Source organism: Bos taurus, chromosome 3 (assembly GCF_002263795.3).
Source record: "Bos taurus isolate L1 Dominette 01449 registration number 42190680 breed Hereford chromosome 3, ARS-UCD2.0, whole genome shotgun sequence".
Classification (NCBI taxonomy): Eukaryota; Metazoa; Chordata; class Mammalia; order Artiodactyla; family Bovidae; genus Bos; species Bos taurus.
This window is the reverse complement of record NC_037330.1, coordinates 100,497,828-100,520,081: the sequence shown is the minus strand read 5'-3', so window position 1 is coordinate 100,520,081 and position 22,254 is coordinate 100,497,828. Positions and strand designations below refer to the sequence as shown.

General features: G+C 46.2%; 1 protein-coding gene across 1 annotated transcript; it reads left to right on the top strand.

The window, feature by feature from the left end:
- The first annotated feature begins 3,152 nt into the window (after positions 1 to 3,152).
- Positions 3,153 to 14,888, top strand: AKR1A1 (aldo-keto reductase family 1 member A1). The gene is given in 9 exon segments (NM_001076513.2): positions 3,153 to 3,258; positions 8,708 to 8,796; positions 11,789 to 11,908; positions 12,079 to 12,230; positions 12,833 to 13,028; positions 13,363 to 13,562; positions 13,811 to 13,883; positions 14,023 to 14,109; positions 14,731 to 14,888. Coding segments are annotated over 8 exon segments (978 nt in total). The 5' UTR covers positions 3,153 to 3,258; positions 8,708 to 8,712; the 3' UTR covers positions 14,797 to 14,888.
- The last annotated feature ends 7,366 nt before the right edge of the window (positions 14,889 to 22,254 follow it).

Below are 22,254 nucleotides of genomic sequence, written 5' to 3'. Positions count from 1 at the left end.
AGGTAGGAAGAGCATATGCAAAGACCCAAAGTGAGAGAAGACATGGTGTGTTTGGGAAACCATTCACCATCCTCACCATCCTCATATGTACTCAAGCTGGAAACCCAGAAGTCATTCCAGTGTTTTTGTTTTTATTAAAGTATAGTTAATTTACAACGGTGTGCCAATCTATGCTGTACAGCAAAGTGACTCAGTTATACTCATATGTACATTCTTTTTTTATATTCTTTTCCATTGTAGCTTATCATACAATATTGAATATAGTTCCCTGTGTTATAACAGAAACTTGTTTTTTAATCCATTCTAAATGTAACAGTTTGCATCTACCAACCCCAAACTCCCAGTCCATCTCTCTCCCTGCCCCCCTTCTCCTTGGCAACTACAAGTCTGTTCTCTGTTTTTTTTTTAATCTCCTACATCTAGTGGATCACATTACATCTAGTGCTGCCAATTATACTCCTAAATATTTCTAAAATGTGTCTCTACTCCATGATGAGAATGTGAGCTGCTGTCCTAAGACAGACTTTGGAAGAATACCCTCCATAGACAGAATTATAGTCTATCTCAGAAGGTGAGGATGGTCCTGAAATATGGGAGTGGTTAGTTTTTATGGCTGGGTAATTTCATAGGCTAACAAGTAGGAGGGTTATTCCAACTATTTCAGGGGAGGGGGTGGAAATTTCCAGGAATTGGGCCATCACCCACTTCTGGCCTTTTATGGTCAGCCTTGAAACTGTCATGGTACCTGGGGGTGTGGATTTAATATATGTTAATATATTATAATGAATGTATAATGAGGCTCAAGGTTTACAGGAAGTTGAATCTTCCACAATCTTGGGCTTAATAGTTTCTAACCAGTTTTTGTTGCATCCTCAATGGCTATATCATTCTCCTAAAGGTTATGCCTTGACTCGTCCCTCTTATCTCAGTTCCTCTTACATTTTATACAATAACTGAATCATCTCAAAAAGATCTGAAAAAACATATTCACAGTTTAGTATAAAATCCTAATTTGACATTTCCTCTTTCCATCACCTTTTTTTGAATTACCTATGATTTACTTCTTCTCCTTGTAGCCTCTGATACTATTTTTACTTTCTTGTGTCTGTTAGAGTTCTTTAGTTGTAAGCAGCAAACACTGGCTTTATTTAACCAAAGAAAAATAATTTTTTGGAAGGTCATAGGAAAATTGCAGGATCAAAGGGAAGGCAGGGCATGGGATTGGCAGAAACCAGGTGACTTCAGGGAGGCTTCCCAGATGGCATTAGTGGTAAAGAACCTGCCTACCAATGCAGGAGACTTAAGAGATGCTGGTTCGATCCTTGGGTGGGGAAGATCCCCTGTAGGAGGGCATGGCAACCTATTCTAGTATTCTTGCCTGGGAAATTCCACAGGCAGCAAAGCCTGTTGGGCTACAGTCCATAATGTCTCAAAGAGTCAGACATGACTGAAGCAACTTAGCACACACACACAGGTGACTTTCAGTTCAGTTCAGTCACTCAGTCGTGTTTGACTCTGCAACCCCATGAACTGCAGCACACCAGGCCTCCCTGTCCATCACCAACTCCCAGAGTTTACCCAAACTCATGTCCATTGAGTCAGTGATGCCATCCAACCATCTCATCCTCTGTCGTCCCCTTCTCCTCCTGCCCTCAACCTTTCCCAGCATCAGGGTCTTTTCAAATGAGTCAGTTCTTTGCATCAGGTGGCCAAAGTATTGGAGTTTCAACTTCAACATCAGTCCTTCCAATGAACACTCAGGACTGGTCTCCTTAGGATGGACTGGTTGTATCTCCTTGCAGTCCAAGGGATTCTTAAGAGTCTTCTCCAACACCATAGTTCAAAAGCATCAATTCTTCGGTGCTCAGCTTTCTTTATAGTCCAACTCTCACATCCATACATGACCACTGGAAAAACCATAGCCTTGACTAGATGGACCTTTGTTGGCAAAGTAATGTCTCTACTTTTGAATATGCTGTCTAGGTTGGTCAAAACTTTCCTTCCAAGGAGTAGGCGTCTTTTAATTTCATGGCTGCAGTCACTATCTGCAGTGATTTTGGAGCCCCAAAAGTGAAATGTTGGAGACTTAGTTCATCAGGACGCCACTTCTACTGGAGAGACAGTGGGGAGTAATCTGGGGTATAAACAAATGATGGGGAAGAACTTCCCCTGTGGTCAGGTGGTTAAGAATCCACCTTCCAATGCTGGGAGCCAAAATTGGATCCCTGGTTTGTTAACTAAGCTCCCATATGCCTCACAGAGTGGCCTAGAAAGAAATAAGCTTAAAAAATGGTTAGAGTCGCGCTGGCAGAGTACAGAGGGGCAGGAAGGAGGTGAGGGAGAGAAAGAGCTACACCAGGACAAACCTGCTTCCTGCCCATTCTGCCAAGGAAAACATAAATTCAAGACACCTCTGAGTCCGAATGGCAAAGCTATTTCAAATCTCAGAACTGCAATTTAATAGCTATCTTACTCTGAACAAGGTAAAGCCTGCTAAGTCTGCACAATCTGTAAAGTGGGACGTGAATACCTTCCTCACGGGAGACTGACTGCAAGTGCGCTGGATGCTGATTACAGTGAAAAAGAAAAAATCAGAGTTGAATGTTTAAGATTTGTGCATTGTTCTGTATGTATTAATGAATAAAAAAAATATTGACAGTCTAAAAGTTGAATTATGTTTTATTTAGTGGAGTGAGGGAACAGCCCACTGCAGAAGAAGCCGTCACGAGGCCGCCGGATTCTCTCTCTGGCTGGAGAAAGAGCTGGGACCGCCCAGAGCAGCCTTACAGGCGGCGCGCGGTGCAGTGTGGGCCAGGCAGAGGCGCGGCCTAGTCCCGCCCTCGGGGCCGCCTACGTGATCCGAGGCGCGTGCATCTTTCACGCGGGAGTTCGCCAAACCAGCGGTGTGCAGTGTCCAAGCTCCACAGTAGGCCACGCTGTGTGGACCCACATTCCGCAGGATGCTCGTGGGCAATCCACTCATCACCATGGTGCAGCCTCCTAGCTCAGGCTTCCACTCCTCAGCTTCTTTCTGGAGGTAGGGGCGGGGTCCACCACGCGCGTGATGCTGAACACCCGGCCCCCGCCACTCCTCTGGGAGGAGCTGCCTCATCACCGCCAGGCTTAAGTGCCTGCATCAAGCTTGGGCGGGTGTCTCCTGCTGCCCACCAATCCCGGAAGCTGAGGCTCACTTGGTGGCTAGCAGGGCACAGGACTGAGCTGGGAAGCCACACTACCCTGTTAACGCTCTGTACCGAGGTGAGTCTCTCCTCTGCTGCCCTGTTTCTTTGGCGCAGTGGAGATGGCCTCGAACCTTTACTCCACATGTGTCCGCCCCCATGTTTAGAGCGAATAGCAAATGCTCTGGAGGCGGCCAGACTTGGTTTCGGATTTGCGCTTCCTCTTATTCTTTAAATGATCTTGGATAAGTCCTCAGTTTCTCTGGCCCTCAGTTTTCTCAGCGGTAAAATCAGTTCCTACATCAGAATTGTAGCAAGAGTTAAGTGAGATAAAGCTCTTAAAAGCTACATGCACCGATTGTCAGTAAGTTTTGGTTGCCATCTTCCTTTTTTTGTTTGCCCACCGACACGGTTTTTCCCGGAAATCTGGCTTTCCTATAGAATCTGCGATTCCATAGGAATTATGAAATTAATAAAACCTGACGTGGCAAGAGGGGCGTGGGTTCGCTAGCTTTGGGACCTGCCTTGGGTTTGGGAAAGCCAGGGCATGTTTCTGTTTTGCCCGAGTGCTCTTTTCAGACTGAAATCTGAACCTTCACCGGATGGGGTTATTGTTAATTAACTCTTTCCTTCAGCCTGTCCATACTCAGGGCCGCACGACCTCCCTTAGAAGAGTCTTGAGGGTTCTGATCAGTCTTGTTACTGCCCCCCATATCTCAGATTTCTTATCTGTAATACAAGAGCAATGCCTAATGTAATCACTGGGATTTTTTTTTTTTTTTAATCGGAGATGGTAAAGTGCTTTGTTGTTTTCCAGAGATCGTTGTTGCCAGGTTGTCTAAGAAGTAAAGGAAGAAAGTGACGGGGGCAGTGACTTTCTCAGATGCACCTCCAGCTGTCAAGATCTCCCCTGTTTGCCTGTGTGTGGGGTAGGGGAAATGGGCAGCAGGCACTGTAGCAGCTACCAGGTTAGATAAATGGCAGGCCCTGACCTTGAGGAGTGCTTAAATTTCTGAGGGAAAATGAGCACACAAATGCAGTGTTGTGCACAGCTGTCAGTACATGGGAGGAGCCAGAAATTTAAAGCTAGCTGAAGGGTGAGCTGCAGTTAGCCAGGCAAGGGTTGGACTTGTGCAGAAGGGAAGTGTGCAGAGGCCTGGAATCAAGTATGGTGGCTGCTTCTGCAGAGTCTGGAATATGTTGTCTTAAGTAAAGAGGTGGAGAGATGGGGGAGGTGGGAGCCAGGTTATAAAGGGTATTACTAAGGAGTCTGGACTTTACCCCTGTGGTAGGAGAGAACTACTGGAAGAGAGCCTGGGAGTCACATGGTCAGATTTGGGGACTGCTTTGTCAGGGAGAGGGGCCTCACTGGATCAGAGCAATCCCTGGTTCTGGGAAGGGTGGTCACAGCTGGAGCAGTGGCCCTGGAGGTGTGCTGGGTAAAGTGGCCTGGAGGATGGGCTGGGTAAAGATTTAAGGAGTATATATTTTAAAATTCTTTTCACATACATCAAGAAGTCCAGAGAGCGGTATTGCAATCTTAGGTGTTACATTACAGTTTAGAGCAAACAGTATCCTTTTAAAAATATTTACAAGTATTACAGGATTTTTAACCCAGCCAGATAGACCAAATCTTGGCCACTGTTTGATATTTAAGGTGGCTTTCTGTGCTGGCGTCTTCAAAGTCCAGAAGCTATATTCCCCTTCCCACTACCTGTCAAAACCCTAATCTTATAATACTCAGAAATGCCTCAAACAAACTGAAATACTTTAGATGGCTTTTGTAAGACCCCCCCATGTATTATACTGTGATTGGATTTGTAAGACCCCCCATGGATTATACTCTGTTGTCTGGTTTGCTTTCACACTTGTCATCCAGGGCCTTGAGTCCTGGGGAGACAGAGTATATAGAACAAAGAACATGGTCAGGCGCTGTGCAGAGGGCTTTAGGCATAATATCTCTTCAGAATGGAGGAGCTGAGATTCAACCCCAGGTCTGTGCAACTCCAGAACTTAAACTATTTCCTCGTGCTCTGTTGCTGGATTTGATAAGTTCTGGACATGTTAAGTCTCATACCTGTAGGATATACTGGTGGAACTGTCCAGAGGGAGGTGAATATATAGAACTGGGGTGGGAAGAATTAGTGATTAAAGTCATCACTGAAGCTTGACTAGGGAGCGAGAAGGGATTGAGGACAGAACCCTGAGGGACACCAATATTTTTTGTGGGGGAAGATGGCAGAGAGGGAAGGCCTATGCAGCCAGGGAACACTCATGTGAAGACTGCTTCTTCTTCCTATGTTTTCAAGTTTCTTGCATCCTGGCAGCAACTACAGAGCCCTTCTCTGAGAAGGGAAGATTAAGCCCTAGAGAGGAGGAACCTAGGCACTGACTTGGGATTAATAAAACCTGAGTCCTGATACTGCCCTCACCCGCCCCCCTATACACTCAGCTTCTCTCTCTTTTCCACCTTGAACCTCTCCCAAGATAACATGGGGGTGTCTGAATGCTGCTAGAGGTCCAGCTAGGCAGATGCTGACAAGCTCAGAGCCTTTTAACACAGGGCTAGGTTGAAAGGCTGATGCACAGGCAGAAGATAAGGAAGTCAGGAGCCGGCAGAGGATGACTTCCTGTCCTCTGATAGAGAAAAACATCTATCTTCTGCCTTCCATCTGTCCTTTGGAGCGTTTTTCTTTGAAGATCTGTGTTTACTGTTTCTGCCTCTGATCCCTGCCCCCCAAGCCTTAGCCTTTTTGGTTTTCAGTTTCACCAGCAAAAGAAAGGGGAGAGGCAAGCTTCAGGTTTCTTCTTCCTTTTCCCCCAGGCCAGGTTTTTGTTCACACTCTCAGCCCAGGTGGGATTTCAGAGCCAACCCTTGTATTCTGAGAAATCTGGCAGAGGCCAACAGGTCACAGGTTGAAGATCAAGCCCAGGAAACCAGCCATTGTCCCTGGTAGCAGCTGGCAAGCTAGTTCCTTCTGTGAGGTACAGACATGTTTGCCTGATTCTGGGCAGTTTGTGTCCCTGAGAAGTTTGGTAACAAAGAGGATTGTTCTCAGTGGTCCATGGTTTGCTGCCCAAATTGAACTGTTTTCATTTTAGCAGAAAGGATGGTCTCCAAAATGTTGTGTGTGTGTGTGTGTGTGTATGCGCGCGTGTGCGTGCTTAGTCAGGTCCGACTCTTTGCTACCCTGTGGACTGTAGCCCACCAGGCTCCTCTGTCCATGGAATTTTCCAGGCAAGAATACTGGAATGGTTTGCCATTTCCCACTCCAGGGGATTTTCCTGACCCAGGGATCAAACCCATGGTTCTTGTGTTTCCTGCATTGGTAGGTGGCAGTTCTTTCCCACTGAGCCACCTGGGAAGCCCACTAGACTATAATATTCTTCCTGGTAGTCCAGTGGTTAAGACTCTGCACTTTCCCTGCAGAGGGTGCAAGTGGGTGTGGGTTCGATCCCTTGTCAGAGAACAAAGATCCCGTGTGCCATGAGGCAAAAATAAATAAATAAAGTAATAACCTTAAAAAAAATTCTTCCTGAGTCAGAAATGTTAAGGACAGTGTTGGTGTGTCAGTTATACTTGCAACTTATCCAGTTACCTACTCTACCATAATATTCTTATGTCCTTTCTGAACTTGGAAACAAAGGTTGTGATAATAAAAGTACTGACCAGCAATGAACTCAATCCTGAGAGTGATAGTTACAGTACTGATGAGAGCAGAGGAAAAGGATGTTTCTATATTATTGATTCTTGGGGTGAGCCCTCTTTCTCCTTTCCCTTGGATAAATCCTATTCATCAAAGCTCGACTCACATGTCACCTCCAAGAAGCCATCCCAGCCAGGTCACTTTTTTCTTGTAGCCCTTGTGCAGGTTTTGGTCCCGTCTTGTGGGTTGTGATATCCTCTGTCCTCTCCTGACCAGACCATGAACTCCCAGAGAGCAAGAACTATTTGAATATGTGTGTCTCTTGTGTCTAGCATAAGACCATGCATCATCTGCTGACTGAATGAGTGTTCTCAGGCCACTGGAGACTTCTGATTTTCATAGCTTTCCAAATAGGGTTGTTGCAGTTACCACGTGCTTTGTTCAGTTGGAAATTTTCAGATATCTGTGATTTACTGCTTTCCACTGCACTGAAGTCATGTGTCTGGTTCCTCTTCCTGGAAAGCTTCTTTTACTCTTTTTTAAAAAAAAATTATTTATTTTTGGCTGCACTGGGTCTTTGTTGCTTTGCACAGGCTTTCTTTAGTTTGGGCTAGTGGAATCTACTCTTTGTTGCAGTGCTTGGGCTTCCCATTGCGGTGGCTTCCCTTGTTGCAGGGCACAGGTTCTAGGCAGCAGAGCTTCAGTTGTTGAAGTATCTGGGCTCTGGATCTGAGGCTCAGTAGTTACTCCGGGGCATGTGAAATTTTCCCGGACCAGGGATTGAACCAGTGTCCCCTGCACTGGCAGGTGGATTCTCATCCATTGCGCCACCAGGGAAGTCCTTCTCTTTACTCTTGGGACAATCCAACTCATTCTTAAAAACCAGTGTTGGGAATTCCCTAGTGCTCCAGTGGCAAAGACTCTGCACTCCCAATGCAGAGGGCCTGGGTTCAATCCCTGGTCAGGGAAATTGATTCCACATGCTGCAAATAAGAGTTACGCTGCGGCTAAAAGATCCTGCATGCCACAGCTAAAGATCTCGCATGCTACAATGAAGATTGAAGATCCTGTGTGCTGCAACTAAGACCCAGTGCAGCCGAATAAATAAATATTAAAAAAAAAAAAGACAGTGTCATTATTCTCTTGTCTTTGCCCTACAGAAGTCACTTGCTCTTCTGTGACACAGTGTACATGTGTCTTCTGTGAGGCATAGCATATGTAGTTTATTGGTCTGTGTTCTCTTGCCTTTTCCTGCCTTTTCTATCAGTTCCTTTTTGAATTGTTGACTCTCTCTGTCACTTAGCTCTTGATTTGGGGCAAATATCTTTATCTCTCTGAGCCTGTTTTTTTTTTTTTTTAATCTAAAAAATAAGATACTTCCCTTGTAAGAGCCCACTCAGGCCTGGTAGCATGGCTGATCAGACCTCTGAGAGGGACTCAGTCTCTGTAGTGCTAACAGTCTCCTGGAACATTCATCATCCTTCGATTCTGAGCCTGTCACCTGGTCTCCCTTTGTCTCATAAAGGCCTTTGCTTATCTTACACTGGCTTGAGACCTCATGTAGTCAAGGTTGAGTACTTCTGGGGAGCCACCTCGCCTTTGTTTTTAGGTTTAAGAACTCTTTAACCAGACCCTTAGCCTGGTGAAAGGAAGGGCAGCCAGACTGGTGGTCCTGTTAGTGTTTGTCTGGGAGTTACTGGCTTTGGTTGGTTCTGGCCGCCCTGTCTCAGCTGCCTTTGCTCCCAGGCATATACACATGACCCAGTGTCTGTTCTCCTGTCATCTCTGTGCCCCCTTCCTCCCATGTTTTACAGGATCCTTGACCAGTCGCCCCAACAGCAGCACTGACCCTCACACCATTTTCTTCCATCTGTGTTTCAGGGGCAATGGCGGCTTCCTGTATCCTCCTACACACTGGGCAGAAGATGCCCCTGATTGGACTGGGCACCTGGAAGAGCGACCCTGGCCAGGTGAGGGATGGGGGCAGAAGGGGGTTCTTGCCTCTCTTCTAGGGAAAAGGCACTGTTTGGGAGAGGGTCCTTGTGTTTTCTCTATCACCCCCATCCCTATACTTCACATCTAGTAGGGATAAGCCTGGAGGGCGGTGGGAAGAAACAAGGGAAGAAGGAACCCATAGTGAGCTCTTGGCTTCCCCAACTAATCCAGAGCAGTGGTAAGGGGCCTAGCAGGGCCTCAAGCATAGGAAGGAGCCCGTTCCCTGATGATCTGTGCTGAGTGCTGTGGAAATGTGGCACTCCTTTGTGCCTGACCCTGGGCTGACCCCAAGGTGCCGTTTACCACCCTGTGCTGTGATCGTGTCTTCCGTTCCACATTTGGTTCCTTACACACAGCAGGTTGTTGTTGTTCAGTTGCTGAGTCCTGTCCGACGCTTTGCAACCTCTTGGACTGCAGCACGCCAGGCTTTCCTGTACTTCACCATCTCCTTGAGCTTGCTCAGACTCATGTCCATTGAATCAGTGATGCCATCCAACCATCTCATCCTCTGTCGTCACCTTCTCCTCCTGCCATTCCAGTATCAGGATCTTTTCCAATGAGTCGGCTCTTTGCATCAGGTGGCCAAATTATTTGAACTTCAGCCTCAGCATCAGTCCCTCCAATGAATATTCAGGTGATTTCCTTTAGAATTGACTGATTTGGTCTCCTTGCAGCCCAAGAGACTCTCAGGAGTCTTCTCCAACACCACAGTTCAAAAGCATCAATTCTTCAGTGTTCAGCCTTCTTTATGGTCCAACTCACATCCAAACATGACTACTGGAAAAACCATAGCTTTGACTAGACGGACCTTTGTTGGCAAAGTAATGTCTCTGCTTTTTAGTACACTGTCTAGGTTGTCATAGCTGTTCTTCCAAGGAGCAAGCATCTTTTAGTTTCATGGCTGCAGTCACCATCTGCAGTGATTTTAGAGCCCAAGAAAATAGTCTGTCACTATTTCCATTGTTTTCCCATCTATTTGCCATGAAGTAATGAGACTGAATGCCATGATCTTAGTTTGAATGTTGAGTTTTAAGCCAACTTTTTCACTCTCCTCTTTGACCTTCATCAAGAGGCTCTTTAGTTCCTCTTCGCTTTCTCCCTTGAGGGTGGTGTCATCTGCATTATTGATATTTCTCCTGGCAATCTTGATTCCGGCTTGTGCTTCATCCAGCCGGGCATTTTGCATGAGGTTCTCTGTATATAAGTTAAATAAGCATGGTGACAATATACATCCTGATACATGTGACAATATGCAGCCTGATACAGGGTGACAATATATAGCCAGATACACACAGCAGGTATCAGGGTTAAAGAACAACTCGGTCACCTGTTTATACCAAAGGTCAGCAGACTGTTTCTTAAAGGACAAGGTGGTTAATAATTTAGATTTTGTTAGACAACTTGCAAAATGCAGGTGGTTATGTACTTATATAACTATTTAAAAATATAAAACGTGTTCTTAGCTCAAGGGCTGAAAAAAAAAAAACAAAAGCCAGCTGCTAGCTGGAGTTTAGTAACCCCTGCTATAGACCTTCCAGCCCAGGGGAGCCTGGGAATGAAAACTTGCTTTCCTAGATGGACACAGGTAGAGACTCAGTTCCCACCCGGGGTGGAGCAGCTCCCACCTGGGTGTTCCTTGTTCTTGGAATCTGAGTCAGAGTTGAGAGAAGTTTGGGAGGAACTCTGGCAGGGACAGTGGCCTCTTCTGTCTGGGATTTAGGCTGGGATGGGTGGCGTGGTTGAATGAACTCTGTCTGCCTTTTCTTTCTTTGCTTTCCTTCCTACAGCTGCCTAGAGTCTGGTGCTGTAGGCGGGCACTGACACCGCCTGGAACAAGTCCAGGAGCTAGGCGAAGGCTGGGGGTGGAGGCCAGAGCCAGGGCCAAGATGGGTCAGGGATGGAGGGGTGGGAAATGGGATGGAGCAGGGTCGGTGAAAAGGGCACATGTCTGGATAGTAACAACTGCACCTAAATGGGGATCTTGAGTTGCAGGGGGCTTAACACCCTTGGGTCTGCTCCTAATGCCATGTTTCAAGTCTGGTTTTTAACAAATTGACTGACCCATCAATCTCCTTGGTGCCTGCTTTATTCTCTTCTGGTGGGGGCCTCTGGGCCCAGCTTCCATCTCACTTTTCCACCTTCCTTAGTTTTCTGTTCTCCCCCCCACACCTCTTCTGCTTGTCTGAGCCATGGTCTACATGGCTTCCCCTTTAAATATATACGTGTATTTAAAATGGAATTTAGATTTATATATATATGTGATTTTTTTATTTACATTTTTTTGGCTGCACTGGGTCTTTGCTGCGCACAGACTATCTCTAGTTGCAGTGCAGTGAGCGGGGACTGCTCTCTACTTATGGTGCATGGGCTTCTCTTATTGTGCAGCATGGGCTCTAGTCTCCCCAGCTCAGTAGCTGCAGTGCACAGGCTTAGTTGCTCCATGGCATGTAGAATCTTCCTGGACCAGGGGTGGAATCCATGTCCCCTACTTTGGCAGGTGGATTCTTAACCACTGGACCACCAGGGAAGTCCCCACATGGCTTCTAAGGATCTGTCTCCATGTGGTCTTGCTCTAGGAACTACTTACCTGTGTATCACGCTTCCCTAATCAGCTCTTCAGGTTTGGGACCTATCTCCATGACTGTACTTCTGCTTTCTGTCCTATCAATGTATCCATCCATCTTCTGAGCATGTAGCAGGGAACATAGTTAGTTTTTGCTGGGCCCTGCTGAGATTGCTTGGATAGGAAGGAACCTTGGAAGTTAGTGGGGAGGAGGAAAAAGGGTTTGGGGTCTCCACAGAGACTTCTGATCCCCAAGACTGGAGCCATCTTCTATCTTCTCACTTCCACCATGTGGATGACTACAGTAGTAAATTCCTGCCCCCTCACCCCATCAGTGACCCTCAGGAGGGCAGTTTCTGGTCCAGGCCAACAGAGTTAAAACTTTTGCTTTTCTCACCTGGCAGGTTAAAGCAGCTATTAAGTATGCCCTGAGTGTAGGCTACCGTCACATTGACTGTGCTGCTATCTATGGCAATGAGACTGAAATCGGGGAAGCCCTGAAGGAGAATGTGGGACCTGGCAAGGTGAGGACTGGGGCTACAGAGAGGTGGGGTGAGAAGACTCAGAGGCTGGGGCTAAGGGCTGACTAGAGGGATCTGGCATCAGCTTCCTTCTAGTTCTTCTCCCAAAGGTGAGGGTGAGCAAGACTGGGTGCCCTTGGCTCTTCTGACTGTGGACTCTGTCCCCTGTACAGTTGGTGCCTCGGGAGGAGCTCTTTGTGACTTCCAAGCTGTGGAACACAAAGCACCACCCTGAGGATGTGGAGCCTGCCCTCCGGAAGACACTTGCTGACCTGCAGCTGGAGTATCTGGACCTGTACCTGATGCACTGGCCTTACGCCTTTGAGTGAGCCTTGCCAGGGTCTTCATCTAGGAATCAGGGGTTGGGGGAGTCATGTTAGTAACTTTTTGTAAGTTATAGGAACAGAGCAAGAGAAGAGCACTCAGTCTTTTCTGCTACAGTCTAGCTACAGAAAAAAGGAGTGCCACTTCACAGGGCATGTATCCTAGGGTGTATATGGATGAGTCCTCCTGCTGCCTTTATACACTGGGGAAATGTTCTAGCTTTTGCTGCGCTCAGCCTTGGGGTTGCAGTAGAGTAAGCTCCCACAGAGGGTGTGGGAGGAGACGACCATAGCTCCATGCTGTGTACTTGAAGAAGGCTGTAGGAGCCTACAATGCAGTTTCCCGAGGTGGGGCAGAGGGAGTTAAGGATGACTTCCCAGAGGGGAGGGGATATAATCTGTGTCTAGGAAGAAGGGAGAGGGGATGGGCATTCCATATGGAGTTAACACTTGGATCATGACCTGGAAAGGTGAAAAACCATGCTTGTTTCTCATTCTTGGCCCTCTACCCTTTCTGGGCTTCGACTGTGGGATGTAGAATGGCTGGACGGGTAGGTAGACAGGAGCCTACATGCCCACACCTGGGGGGCTGTCTCTCACTCAGGCGGGGAGACAGCCCCTTCCCTAAGAATGCTGATGGGACTATACGCTATGACTCCACCCACTACAAGGAGACCTGGAGGGCTCTGGAGGCACTCGTGGCTAAGGGGCTGGTGCGGGCTCTGGGCCTGTCCAACTTCAACAGTCGGCAGATTGACGATGTGCTCAGCGTGGCCTCTGTACGCCCAGCTGTCCTGCAGGTGAGCACAGCAAAGCAGATCAGTTGGTTTGGGGATGGTATGCATGTATGTGTGTGTGTGTGTGCGTGCGTGTGTGTAAATGAACATGAGTGAGCAGATGATGAGTTTACTTCAGGAAATAGCTAGAAAGTTGTCAGAAGCGTTGGTGCAGAAATCCTCCAAAGTGTGGGAAGAGAATGAAATAGACAATGGAAAACTGTCTAGAGAGTGAGAGAAGCAGCGTGAGGGGAACTGGGGGTCAGCAATTCAGGGTTGGTCAGAATGTGTGTGTCCGGGTGGGGCCACCACAAGCCAGCTGCGGCCACCCCTGGTGATAGGTTGTTTCTTGGTTTAGGTGGAATGCCACCCATACCTGGCTCAGAATGAGCTGATTGCCCACTGCCAAGCACGAAACCTGGAGGTGACTGCTTATAGCCCTCTGGGCTCCTCTGATCGTGCGTGGCGTGATCCTGAGGAGCCTGTCCTGCTTAAGGAGCCAGTGGTCCTGGCACTGGCAGAAAAGCATGGTCGATCTCCAGCTCAGATCTTGCTCAGGTATGAGCAGTCTTAGGGAAAGACAGTCAGGTTAGGGAGAGGGCTCCTGGGCTGGGAGGCACGGGTTGAGGGGTTCCAAATGCCTGAATGAGGCTGAGAGTCTTGCCGTGTCATCTTGGGAGAGGCCATTCTGAGGCTCGTTCCCTCTTCCAGTGGGGCTTGGGGCTCTAGGAGCTCAGAGAAGGCTGCATGGAGGACAAAATGCTCATGAGTAGTGACTGTTTCGTTTACTTCCGTCTCCCACTTAGGTGGCAGGTCCAGCGGAAAGTGAGCTGCATCCCCAAGAGTGTCACGCCTTCCCGTATCCTTGAGAACATCCAGGTACTTGATGTGTCTGTCCTGTCTTCTTTAGCCCATTGGGACACAGTCTGACCCTGACTCTGGCTAAGAAGGCAGTGATCTGGAACCCCAACTTCCACCCACAAAAGTGGCTTTCCTGACCCCCGCCTTCCATTCCCAGGTGTTTGACTTCACCTTTAGCCCAGAGGAGATGAAGCAGCTGGATGCCCTGAATAAAAATTTGCGATTCATTGTGCCCATGCTTACGGTGAGTGTGTATCACCCCCCAGAATCAGGGAATCTGAGATTCGGGGCAGGATTCTGGCCTAAGTCTGGCCTCCATATTGCTGAGTAGAGGCTTGGCAGGATGGTATTGTTGGTAGGATTGCTGTCCTGGACACAGTGGGCTGTTTTTTATTTATTGAGCTCCCAGAAGGAATCTGGTTCAGGGATAAGGCATTTAGCCTGTGAGTTCCAGTCCTGACTCTCAATACCTTGTAACCTAGAGCAAGTGATTTAACTTCTCTAAGCTTTAGCTTCCTTTGTGTAAAATGATCCCAGTTCCTGACACGTAACAATTTCTCAGTGTAAATGGGGCGTTCTCAACCTTGTTAGAAAGGGAAATAAATAGTTCCTTATCCCAGCTGAGACTGTAAACTCTTGGGGATAGAGTCAGCCATGTACCAGGCTGTGGGTTTGGTGCTGGAATGCTGTTGGTACTGTGGCATTCTCTGAGGCTAGGTGCCTGTCACTGACATCTGTCATAGTGCTGTACACAGGTGAGGCTGTTCAGGAAGATTCTTGGGAAAAGATGTCCTGGAACTAGGAGGACGAGCAGGATGCGGGAATGTCAACTCCTGCTAATGGAGTCATCTGTCTGTCTTTCCAGGTGGATGGGAAGAGGGTCCCAAGAGATGCAGGGCACCCTCTGTACCCCTTCAATGACCCATATTGAGACCACAGCTTCCTGGCTTCCTTTTCATCTCTCTGCTGTAAGGTCCTGCTGTCTACAGTGTAAAGGAGTTAATAAAGCCCTTGGAGTATCCATCCATGCTACTCGCTTGTCTTATTGTCTGGTCAGACTTGGTATGGAAATTGTTTCTCTTTGGGATGCTGGGTGTTACCTGCCCTGAGCCCAAACCCCCTTATTTTCTTGGTTCTGGAGAAACAAGCATGTAGCTGAAGTCCATTTCCACTTTCATCAGATCAGATCAGATCAGTGGCTCAGTCATGTCCGACTCTTTGCGACCCCATGAACCACAGCATGCCAGGCCTCCCTGTCCATCACCAACTCCCGGAGTCCACCTAAACCTATGTCCATTGTGTCGGTGATACCATCCAACCATCTCATCCTCCGTTGTCCCCTTCTCCTCCTGCCCTCAACCTTTCCCAGCATCAGGGCCTTTTCAAATGAGTCAGCTCTTCCTATCAGTGGCCAAAGTACTGGAGTTTCAGCTTCAACATCAGGCCCTCCAATGAACACCCAAGACTGATCTCCTTTAGAATGGACTGGTTGGATCTCCTTGCAGTCCAAGGGACTCTCAAGAGTCTTCTCCAACACCACAGTTCAAAAGCATCAATTCTTCGGCGCTCAGCTTTCTTTATAGTCCAACTCTCACATCCATACATGACCATTGGAAAAACCATAGCCTTGATTAGACAGACCTTTGTTGGCAAAGTAATGTCTCTGCTTTTTAATATGCTGTCTAGGTTGGTCGTAAGTGGAGTATCGCCATCTAGTGGCATCTATTAGCACTGCATGCCGCCCCAGAGTAGTCTTTGTGAGAATAACAAAAATTAGTCATTTATGGACTGAGATCAGAGTCCTGTGGTTTCTTGGCCCTGCTGGGCATGGGTCTTGAGTTCCCACACCCTGGCCCTCCTCCTAGTTAGTGCCTAGATTTAGGAATTCAGTTCCGTTCAGTCACTCAGTCGTGTCCGACTCTTGGCGACCCCGTGAATTGCAGCACGCCAGGCCTCCCTGTCCATCACCAACCCCCGGAGTTCATTCAAACTCACGTCCATCGAGTTGGTGATGCCATCCAGCCATCTCATCCTCTGTCGTCCCCTTCTCCTCCTGCCCCCAATCCCTCCCAGCATCGGAATCTTTTCCAATGAGTCAACTCTTCGCATGAGATGGCCAAAGTACTGGAGTTTCAGTTTTAGCATCACACCTTCCAAAGAACACCCAGGACTGATCTCCTTTAGAATGGACTGGTTGGATCTCCTTGCAGTTCAAGGGACTCTCAAAAGTAAATTCTGAAGTTTGGGAGTCCCAGCTTGGAGAATCAGGACAAAGGCTTTTTCTCTCAGACACTATAGTCAATGTGCATAGGCTACCTGAAGGAGGCAGAGTCAGCACCAAAACTTGTCACTGTACCTAAGGTCCTATCTTACATAATTTATGGTCCCACCAGAGACTTCTGAGATTTTAGGAGGGTTTTTGGAAAAACCCTCTAAACTCCAATCATACAAAACTCATTTTAGTTTTCTAGTTGAACCATTGCTCTTCATTCAGAAGATATTAATGGAGTCCTTATATGGGTTAGACACAAATGCTAGGCCCTGGGGATATAGCTATAACTAAGACACAGGTCCCTGCAGTTTACCTGAGACGGACTAAGTAATTGCATAATTAGTTTAATTACAGTTGGGAGAACTGCTGTGAAAAAGCAGAGCAAGAAGCCTACTGATTTAATTGGCTAAGATCTGAAGGATGAGTAGGGAATAATTTGTTAAAAGAGGTGAGAGTGGTAATGGTGTTCCATGCAAATTGGATAGCTTGGGGGAAAACTTTGTAACTGGAAGAAGCTATTGGAAAAACCTAAAGAAGCCTTCTGTGACAAACTGAAAACGAGGTGGGGATGGTGGGGTGTGTGGAATAGCATAAAATAATGCTGGAATAAGATAGGGACCTGATGCTGGAAAGCCTAGGAGACTGGGTTAAGAGTTTAGGTTTTTTAATCCTGAATGCAGCAGGAAGCTATGGAAGAGTTTTAAGCAGGAATAACATGGCATAATTTGTATCTTAGAAATTCAGCACGGCTGCTCTTGCCTTCTGAGATGGCCCATGCTCTGTGGAATGTGTTTCTCTCTAAATATATCCCCTTCTTGTCTATCAAAAAAAAAAAAAAAGAAGAAGAAATAACAGCACTAGAGCAGTGGGGAAAATGGATTAGTAGAGTAAAAAGTTGTTGGAGGCATGTTGCAAGTTAGTCTTTTTTTATTTTGTTAATAGTATGGTCAAAGCTATGGTTTTTCCAGTAGTCATGTATGGATATGAGAGTTGGACCATAAAGAAGGCTGAGCACTGAAGAATTGATGCTTTCAAACTGGTGCTAGAGAAGACTTGAGAGTCCCTTGGACAGCAAGGAGACCAAACCAGTCAAGCCTAAAGGAAATCGACCCTGGATATTCATTGGAAGGACTGGTGCTGAAACTGAAGCTCCAAAATTGTGACCACCTGATGCGAAGAGCTGACTCATTGGAAAAGACCCTGATACTGGGAAAGATTGAGGGCAAGAGGAGAAGGGGGCAACGGAGAATGCAATGGTTGAATGGCATCACTGACTCAATGAACATGAGTTTGGGCAAACTTCAGGGTATAGCGAAGGACAGGGAAGCCTGACATACTGCAGTCTGTGGGGTCGCAGAGTTGGACATGGCTTGGCAACTGAACAATAGTTGATTTACAATGTTGTGCCCATCTCTGCAGTACTGCAGTGACTCTGTTAAGTACATATGTATGTTCTTAGGGCTTCCCAGGTGACACTAGTGGTAAAGAACATGCCTGCCAATGCAGGAGACAAAAGAGACTTGGGTTCAGTCCCTGGGTTGGGAAGATTCCCCTGGAGGAGGGCATGGCAACCCACTTCAGTATTCTTGCCTGGAAAATTCCACAGACAGAGGAGCTTGGCAGGCTATAGTCTATAGCGTCACAAAGAGTCAGACACGACTGAAGTGACTTAGCATGCACATGTACATTCTTACTTTTTATGTTCTTTTCTGTCATGGTTAATAACAGAATATTGAATATAGTTTCCCATGCTATACATTGGGGCTTCCCTGGTGGCTCAGACAGTAAAGAATCTGCCTGCAATGCGGGAGACCTGGGTTTGATCCCTAGTTCAGGAAGAGCCCCTGAAGAAGGCAATGGCTACCCACTCTAGTATTCTTGCCTGGAGAATTCCATGGACAGAAGAGTCTGGTGAGTGACAGTATGGATACATTAAGACAGTCAATGGATACATCCATTCTAAATGTAATAGTTTACATCTAGCAACCTGAGAAGTTAGTCTTTCATCTTCGGTTCTTTTCTTCCTGGAACCTATTAGCCCACTGTTGGATGAACATCTGTTATTAAACATTCCATTTAGCTGTCACTTCTCTGGAACATCTTTCCTGATCTCACTCTCCCCAGGTGGCTTGCTGTATGCTTCTGTAGCCTCCTTATACCCTTTCATGACCAAGTTTCCACAGTTAGGAGGTAATGTGAGTTTGAAGTGTATTAGTTTGCTGGGGCTGCCGTGACAGTACCACAGAATGGGTGATTTAAACAACATAAATTTGTTTTCTTACAGTTTTGGAAATTTAGAAGTCTGAGATCAAAGCATTCCCTCTGGTGTAAGAGAAGGGTGGTTCTAGGCCTCTCTCCTTGGCTTGTAGATGGACATCTCCCTGTGACTTTATATCATCTGTCTTCTGTACACATTTGTGTCCAAATTTCTTTTTTTGTTTGTTTGAGTTTTTTTGTTTTATTTTTTGGCCATGCTGCATGACTTGTGAAATCTTTGTTCCCCGACCAGGGATTGAACCTAGGCCCCAGCAGTGAACAGGTAGGGTCCTAACCACTGGACTGCCAGGAAATTCCCTGTGCCCAAATTTCTTATAAGGCTGTCATATTGAATTAGGGCCCATCATAATGATCTCATTATAACTGAAGACCCTGTCTCCATGTACAGTCACATTCTGAGGTATTAAGGATTAGTACTTAAGCATAGGGCTTCCCTGGTGGCTCAGAGGTAAAGAATCCACCTGCAATGTAGGAGGTGGCCTGCAGTGCAGGAGACAGGGGTTCGATCCCTAGGTAGGGAAGATCCCCAGGAGAAGGAAATGGCAACCCACTCTAGTATCCTTGCCAGGATAATCCTATGATTATCCGGATGGGCTGCAGTCTATGGGGTCATAAGAGTTGACCCTACTTAGCAACTAAACCACCACCACCATAAGAATTTAAAGGAGGTGGACACAATTCAGCTCATATCAGGAAGTGAAAGTTGTTATAACATCAAATTATTCACGAGTAAACTGACTATATTTAGAAATCATTCTTGACTCAGACATCTCACCCTGCTAAATGTTAGCATTTAAGGAAAGATAGAAACATTTGAATGCAGAGTTCCAAAGAATAGCAAGAAGAGATAAGAAAGCCTTCTTCAGCGATCAATGCAAAGAAATAGAAGAAAACAACAGAATGGGAAAGACTAGAGATCTCTTCAAGAAAATTAGAGATACCAAAGGAACACTTCATGCAAAGATGGGCTCAATAAAGGACAGAAATGGTATGGACCTAACAGAAGCAGAAGATATTAAGAAGAGATGGCAAGAATACACAGAAGAATTGTACAAAAAAAACTTCATGACCCAGATAATCACGATGGTGTGATCAATGACCTAGAGCCAGACATCCTGGAATGTGAAGTCAAGTGGGCCTTAGAAAGCATCACTACGAACAAAGCTAGTGGAGGTGATGGAATTCCAGTTAAGCTATTCCAAATCCTGAAAGATGATGCTGTGAAAGTGCTGCACTCAATATGCAGCAAATTTGGAAAACTCAGCAGTGGCCACAGGACTGGAAAAGGTCAGTTTTCATTCCAATCCCAAAGAAAGGCAATGCCAAAGAATGCTCAAACTACCGCACAATTGCACTCATCTCACACGCTAGTCAAGTAATGCTCAAAATTCTCCAAGCCAGGCTTCAGCAATACGTGAACCGTGAACTTCCTGATGTTCAAGCTGGTTTTAGAAAAGGCAGAGGAACCAGAGATCAAATTGCCAACATCCGCTGGATCATGGAAAAAGAAGAGAGTTCCAGAAAAACATCTATTTCTACTTTATTGACTATGCCAAAGCCTTTGACTGTGTGGATCACAATAAACTGTGGAAAATTCTGAAAGAGATGGGAATACCAGACCACCTGACCTGCCTCTTGAGAAATTTGTATGCAGGTCAGGAAGCAACACTTAGAAACGGACATGGAACAACAGACTGGTTCCAAATAGGAAAAGGAATACGTCAAGGCTGTATATTGTCACCCTGCTTATTTAACTTCCATGCAGAGTACATCATGAGAAACGCTGGACTGGAAGAAACACAAGCTGGAATCAAGGTTGCCGGGAGAAATATCAATAACCTCAGATATGCAGATGACACCACCCTTATGGCAGAAAGTGAAGAGGAACTCAAAAGCCTCTTGATGAAAGTGAAAGTGGAGAGTGAAAAAGTTGGCTTAAAGCTCAACATTCAGAAAACGAAGATCATGGCATCCGGTCCTATCACTTCATGGGAAATAGATGGGAAAACAGTGTCAGACTTTATTTTTCTGGGCTCCAAAATCACTGCAGATGGTGACTGCAGCCATGAAATTAAAAGACACTTACTCCTTGGAAGGAAAGTTATGACCAACCTAGATAGCATATTCAAAAGCAGAGACATTACTTTGCCAACAAAGGTCCATCTAGTCAAGGCCATGGTTTTTCCTGTGGTCATGTATGGATGTGACAGTTGGACTGTGAAGAAGGCTGAGCACCGAAGAATTGATGCTTTTGAACTGTGGTGTTGGAGAAGACTCTTGAGAGTCCCTTGGACTGCAAGGAGATCCAACCAATCCATTCTGAAGGACATTAGCCCTGGGATTTCTTTGGAAGGAATGATGCTAAAGCTGAAACTCCAGTACTTTGGCCACCTTATGCGAAGAGTTGACTCATTGGAAAAGACTCTGATGCTGGGAGGGATTGGGGGCAAGAGAAGAAGGGGACGGCAGAGGATGAGATGGCTGGATGGCATCACTGACTTGATGGACGTGAGTCTGAGTGAACTCCAGGAGTTGGTGATGGACAGGGAGGCCTGGCGTGCTGCGATTCATGGGGTTGCAAAGAGTCGGACACAACTGAGCGACTGAACTGAACTGAATATACAAATGTCAGAGTGCAGATGATCTTCAAAGAGGAAAATCAAACAGAACTTGTCATGAACATTCTAGAAGTAAACATCTCAAACAGATTATCAATGTTTTACTGCTTTGGACAAATGTGAGGACTCTATAGATCACATTTTCCTGGACAAATATTGTGATCTCTTTCAAATGTATGTTATTAGCCCCATTTTTCCAAGTATTCTCTTTCAGCCTGACTTTGACTGAAAGGTTCACATTCCTTCTACAGAACATCACAAGGTCTCATTTTTCCTACTTGAGTGTGAGATAGCCCCTCCTCCTTGCAGACCACAGAGCAGTTTCTGAGAGAGGTTCAAGATTGTACTTCTGTATGAGGAATTTTGATATAAGGAAATGGAATGTACTGGTGCTAGCCTCTGACTGGTGAGTACTCCCTTCCTTCTAGAATGTAGTCTTATAAAGGCAAGCCTCATTTTAAAATGAGTCTCTGGTCTTTTACTCAAAACAGTCATATAAAGAATCCTTTTTGCAAAACTACTTAAGGACCTTATAGTTTGTTGTTGTTGACAGTTTGTTGTTGTTGTTTTGGGCTGTACTGAATGGTACATAGAACCTTAGTTCCCTGACAAGAGGTCAAACCCACATCCCCTACATCGGAAGTTCAGAGTCTTTACCACTGGACTACCAGGGAAGTCCCAAGGACATCATGGTTTTCTTAAAGTCCGTCCTTAATACCTTGATAAGCCAAGTATCTTCTTTTGAAGTCTAGTGTCTTAATCTTTGATTTTCTTTCCCAGTTAACTGTCAGATCCTCACTTTTCTATTGCTTTGGGTATGATGTATTAAGTTCCCAATATCACTTCATTGCTTCATAAAGACTTGTTATCTTTTGTAAGATGTGCAGTTTCATTTTTCAGTGGATATGCACTGTACTGCTCAGTGATTTAGACAAAGATGTCAATCAGATCAGATCAGATCAGTCGCTCAGTCATGTCCGACTCTTTGCAACCCCATGAATCGCAGCACGCCAGGCTTCCTTGTCCATCACCAACTCCTGGAGTTCACTCAGACTCACGTCCATCAAGTCAGTGATGCCATCCAGCCATCTCATCCTCTGCCGTCCCCTTCTTCTCTTGCCCCCAATCCCTCCCAGCATCAGAGTCTTTTCCAATGAGTCAACTCTTCGCATAAGGTGGCCAAAGTACTGGAGTTTCAGCTTTAGCATCATTCCTTCCAAAG